The 6,000-nt window shown below is 32.5% G+C and overlaps 1 protein-coding gene across 1 annotated transcript in view; it reads left to right on the plus strand.

The window, feature by feature from the left end:
- Positions 1-6,000, plus strand: part of LOC106883875 (A disintegrin and metalloproteinase with thrombospondin motifs 9) — an 85,019-nt gene that overhangs the window by 20,986 nt on the left and 58,033 nt on the right. Inside the window, exons 6-8 of the mRNA XM_052972799.1 lie at positions 3,095-3,135; positions 4,043-4,148; positions 5,385-5,549. Of these exons, the coding sequence (XP_052828759.1) occupies positions 3,095-3,135; positions 4,043-4,148; positions 5,385-5,549 (312 nt within the window). The remainder of the gene's footprint in view (positions 1-3,094; positions 3,136-4,042; positions 4,149-5,384; positions 5,550-6,000) is intronic.

Here is a 6,000-nt window from a genome sequence, read left to right on the forward strand (position 1 = left end):
TGCAAGGTCTTTGTCAACTTGACCAAGGCCTTTCATACAGTGAATTATGAGGCACTCTGGAAAATTTTGTCAAAAGTTGGTCTTCCAGATAAAATGATAAGAGTAATAGTATATTTGCATGAAAGAATGGCAGCAACAGTGATATCTAGCAGTCAATGTTCAGGGGCATTTTCTGTTACCACCTTAACCAAACAGGGCTATGTTTTAGCTACTGTACATTTTTCCATATTCTTTTCGATGATGTTCTAACATGCTTTTAAGGACTACAATGAGAGGTGTAAAACTTCAATTTTACACAGAAGGAGGTCAGCTAAACCTAAAAGGGCAAAGTTTCAGATCACAGAAAAAGACCAAAGAAGAGATTCTATGTGACTTTCTGTTTGTTGATGATTGTACTTTGATTTCTCATACATTTGAGGGAATTCAGGAAATAGTTGACAGGTTTGCTGCAGCAGCTCATACATTTGAACTGACTATTAGCATTAAAAAAACTTAAGTTTTATTCCAGCCAAAGCCTAGGACAGAACAAACTCTAGATTCAATTGTGATGATTGACAATAAGCCAGTCAAATGGGTCAAGTCATTTAAATATCTTGAAAGTGCAGTAAACTTTAAGAGTACTCTTGATGATGAAATCAATGTTAGATTATCAAAGGCATTTGAAAACTTCTCCAGCATTTGTGGCATAAACATGGTGTCAGTTTGAAAGCTAAAATAAATGTATACAAATCTTGTATTTTGAGCACCCTTTTGTATGGAGCAGAAGCATGGACTCCCTACTACAGACATACAAAGAAACTTGAAACCTTTCACATGTTCTGTCTGCATAATATTTGCAACATGAAATGGCAGGATAAGATGTTAAATATCAAAATCTTAGAAAAATGTGATATCTCCAGTATCAAAAGCATGCTGCTAAGAATTCAGTGCAGATTAGTCAGACATGTTGTTCGAATGAAAGATGATCGTATTCCGAAAATTCTTTTGTACAGTCAAAAAGTAGAGGGATATTGTGGTAAAGGAAAACCTGTCCTTAAGTATAAGGATAAGTTAAAGCAATCACTAAAATTTCTACAGCTTAACTTAACATCTTGGGAAAGTCATTGCCCAGATCAATCTGCATGGCATAAAATGTGTCATGATGCATCAAAACAATTTGAGTTAAAGAAACAGATCAATAAAAGAATTATATCCTGCAATCAGCAGACAAATTTGTCCAATCTCAGGCAAAATCAGAATCATCAGTTTTCCCATTGTGACTTCATAGCAAAATCCATACCTGGACTCAAATTACATTCATGTATCCATTGCAAATAGATGCAGCTTCTTTTATTTTTAAACCTTTTTTTTTCTTTTCTGAAATCCTCTCCTTCAAATATTCATGCATCAAAATTGACAGGAGTGACCATCATTATTATGATCATAGTCGAGGGAGAAAGAAAATAGAATTCAATGGATATAGTCTGAAGATTTTGTATAAGGAGAGTATTTATCAGTTTTTATGATTGCTACCAAATATAGGACCAGTATTCTTTGTGGTGTATATTTCTCTTTCTTTTACATGTTTCCTCTTTATAGGAATAAAGTATATTATAGAACATTTTATTTATTTTTAAGTAAGTATTGTTGTAGTAAGCAAGGACAAAAGTTATCAAACATTTTTTCTAGATACTACAGCCTCTAAACAACATGTATATGAATGAGATAGCTTGTAGTAAAATTTTCACATACTATTCATATTATTTAACATCTGCTCATAATATAGCAATGTCAAAAAGTGCAAGCATGCCTGTCTCATTGTAAATAGAATTTTGCTCTGTTGACCTCACTAGTGAAATTAACTTGAATTATGTATTTTTTAAAAAATATAATAAAGGCAAGGCTGCTTAATGACTAACTCCATCCTGCTGACAATGAAACACGCATCATCTTGTTAGAACATTAAATCTAAAGGGGAACTAAAAGTATTCAATTATTTTTGTATGAGTCCCTTAGAAAATTCAGTTACTATATTTCATAAGTGTCTATTTCACCAGTTGATAACTTCCTATGACTGCTCCTCATTTTCAAAGATGAATGATGAATAAGCTCATACTTGTTTTGTAGAAGTTAACTATATTTTGTCTTCTTTTTCTTTCTTCCGCCTCTCTCTCTCTCTCTCTCTCTCTCTCTTTTGGTGTGTCTTCCACTTGATAAAGTGACTACTTTTCATCATCAGTATTGTTTATATCACCACCCACCTGTTTAATATCCGATGTTTTTTGGGGGGTTTTTGGGGGGGGCTTTTTTTTTGTCAGATCTGAAAAAATTTGGTAAACCACAACAGATTTCAAGAGCGGTTAAGCTAATTCAAACTTAAGGAAGAAAGGTTCTAGTACCCCTGGCTGGACAACTGAACTAAAAAGCTGTACTTTTCATTGTTGCACAAACATTGCTTTATACTCCTGAGAAAAAAAAAAGATCATTTATTAAATGATTAGGTATCATTATGGATGTTACTTTCAATGTGTATTTAAGTAAATGTTGGAAATTTCATAATCCTCAACAAGCATGGCTGTGTGGTTGAAATTTTTACTTCTGGACCACATAGCTTTGAGCTCAGTCACACTGTGTGATATCTTTTGGGTCACATGGTGGGACTTCTCTTGCAGTCCCTGGTTAACTTAAAGCCTTATGAGTGAATATGGTTGATAAAAACTAAAAGAAGCCTGTGGTGTGTGTGTGTGTCCTTACCATTACAAGCAGTGTCATTTGTTTCCAGTCTTCAGTGAAAAGCATGTCTCACCATAAGGAAATATTACTTTGCTTGAAAACAAGTGAGGGCATCCAGGTGTAGAAAATCTGCTTCAATGAATTTCATTTAATTTGTGCAAGATGGAAAAGTGGACATTAAAACAATGACGATGATGACACTGACAGGTGATGATGGCAACAATGATGATGATGAGGAGGAGGATGACAAAAGCAATGATGACAACAATCTATATTACAATGGATGGAAGAAATAAACACATAAAAACTGTTAAATAATTTGTATGTCATTTGGGTTGTTATATTTCAAATAATGCGAATATATTACAATTCTTGGTTTTAGGCAAAACATGTGCAGGTCAGAGAACAACTGTGAAACGTTAGGTAAGTTCTATCTCTTATTAAGCTTAACCCTTTCATTTAGTATGCCAAGTTAAAAGCTTATTATCTTATTTTCCATATTACTTAAATACAATTAACATGAAATTACTTGCATTGCTCTTAGAATTATTTTCCAAGTCTCCCATTACTCAATTGCTTACAGTTCTTATCTGCAGTGGATAATGGTAGTACCGCCATTGTTTATACTGGATAGTTATAAACTACTATTTCTTGCTAGCCAAGTGATGCCATTATCTATCAACGTGTATATATTTTGTTGTTCTATGTTACTCCAGTCATACTTATAGAAAATGAAAAAAGTGAGAGTTAAAAAGATATATCTGAAATAATGCTAACGTTTCACTAACTCTATATCAAGTATTGTGAATTGCTTATAACAGCATGCTTAAGCAACTTTAGTTGCTAAACCGGTAATTGTATAGTGACTGTCAGCTTATCAAAATTTCCTTTGATTTCAATATGGGATGAAGCTTATAACAATGATAAATATACTCTTTTCATCCTATGTTGTCCACTTTTTGTAATCTATACTTACTGTATACAACATTATAGATTGGCAGCAATAAAGCCACAGAAACAGTAGTGTACTAGACTAAATGCCTTTAGCATTTAGAATTTTCTGTTTATACTCTGGGATTGTAATATGGTGACTTTTACCTTTCGTAATCCCAGGACCCAGGATCAATAAAATAAGTATTAGTTGATTTTATCAATACACCTTCACTTAAAACTTTGTGTTTTTATGTCAAATAAATAAATAAATGCTGTTAAAAAGCAAAATTGCTGCTTAGTAAAGGAAGGTACTGAACTTTGAAGATTCCACTGTCTGTACCATTTTCCTACCCACAATTATTTTTAGAATCACACTTTTTAATAATCTTTTATGTAGGTTTGGCTGAACTTGGGACTATGTGTGATATGAAAAGAAACTGTGCTATTATTCAGGATAATGGTCTTGGTTCAGCTTATACTATTGCCCATGAGTTGGGGCACTTGTAAGTATTGGCTTTCAATTCAGCTTATATTATTTAAAATTATGAACAGGTAACTATTCTTTTAATGTAAGGAAATATATGTTATTATTATTATTGATTTTTGTCTGTTAGATACATGTGATTAAGTTTATAAAACAATTTAAAATTTCCATGTAACTAATCTTATTTCTTATTTGTGTGTGGATGGGGAGGGTGACTTAAGCAGAAAAATAGAACTCAAAATATGAATACATATATTTTTAGTTAATCAGCAGAAGTTACAAATTGACTGAAAGGTTGAGAGTTTCATGCATTGGCACTTATCACGAAACATTCAGTATGGAACTCTCAGCCCTTGAGTTACTTTGTAACTTCTGCCGATTAAAGTGTATATGTGTATGTATATATATATATATACACACACACACACACACACACACACACACATGCACACACACACACTCACACGTCCCCCACACACACACACACATGCACACACACACTCACACGCCCCCCACACACACACACACACAAAAGTTGGCTTCTCTAATACCAGTACCATGACAATGGGTTGGTGAATAGAGACAATGTAATATGTCTTGTTGAGAACATGGTAATCTCTTTAGTGTTGGTAACATGATAAAATGTGCAGTGAAACTTGGTCCCTTAACCCAATTAGGAGGGCAGTAATTCTGAATAAGAACTGATTCAGATAGTGATGACCCATCAAACTTGTGCTAGTATGGAAAGTGGATATGAAATGTTGATGATGGTGACGATGATGCTAGCTATGATAACATGCAAGCATGAAAAAGTAGACGTTAAAACAATGATCATGATGACGATGATATATATATATATATATATATATATATATATATATATATATATATATATATATATATATATATATATATAATGCACTTTTCTTGTGAGATTATTGAAATTTTGTATTAAAAATAAAGGTTTTTCTGTTTAAACCTCATCTCAAAAATTTGCATATGTAATCATAATTATTCTGATCGTCTTCATTATCACCATGATAATCACCATTATAATCATTATGATATTTCAACAAACAGAAAGATGATTACATTGCTTGTGATGATGTTGAATGATGATACAAATGCTAATGAAGGTGAAGTCTGCTATTACACTTAAGGATAATAATAATGATGAGGATGTTGGTTGTAATAGTGTTTCATGTCTTAGTTTTTGAAGGGTTTTCATTTTTTATTCACCTCTTATGTTCCCCAGATTTAACTTACCTCATGATGACAGTGACAAATGCAAAGAGATTACTTCTGTCAGTGACCAAAGTAGTCATGGTACATACCATATCATGTCCCCAACATTAGATTATGATTCCAGTGGATGGCTTTGGTCAGATTGCAGTGCGGTTCTTCTCACCAAATTTATTGAGTATGTAAAAGATTATTTGATTTTGAAGTATGTGTGATTTTGTGTGTGTGTGTTCATTTTCGTATGTGTACGTTAGTATTTGTGTACCTTATATGTGCATACTTGCATCAGAGTATGGGAAAGTGTTTTAAAATAGAGTTGTTTTAATTTATCTTTTATCATTAAAATTTTTCATACTCTTTTAATAAATTCTTTCTTCGGTAATATTTTCAAAATTAAAGGATTTAAATTTGATAATTTAATAAAAAAAAAAATTTTATATTCTCGAATTTGTGAAAATGTGTACTCCAAGGAAACCATTGACCCCTTTATTTGTAATGATTTCTCCATGGATTATCTCCCTTACAACGGAATCCATCAGGGATGACAATCAGCTTTCAGAAAAACATTTAAGCTTGATATAAAACAGAAATTATGTTTAATATGTTGTTGTATAGCCCATATTGATCCT

Source organism: Octopus bimaculoides, chromosome 1 (genome assembly GCF_001194135.2).
Source record: "Octopus bimaculoides isolate UCB-OBI-ISO-001 chromosome 1, ASM119413v2, whole genome shotgun sequence".
NCBI lineage: Eukaryota > Metazoa > Mollusca > Cephalopoda > Octopoda > Octopodidae > Octopus > Octopus bimaculoides.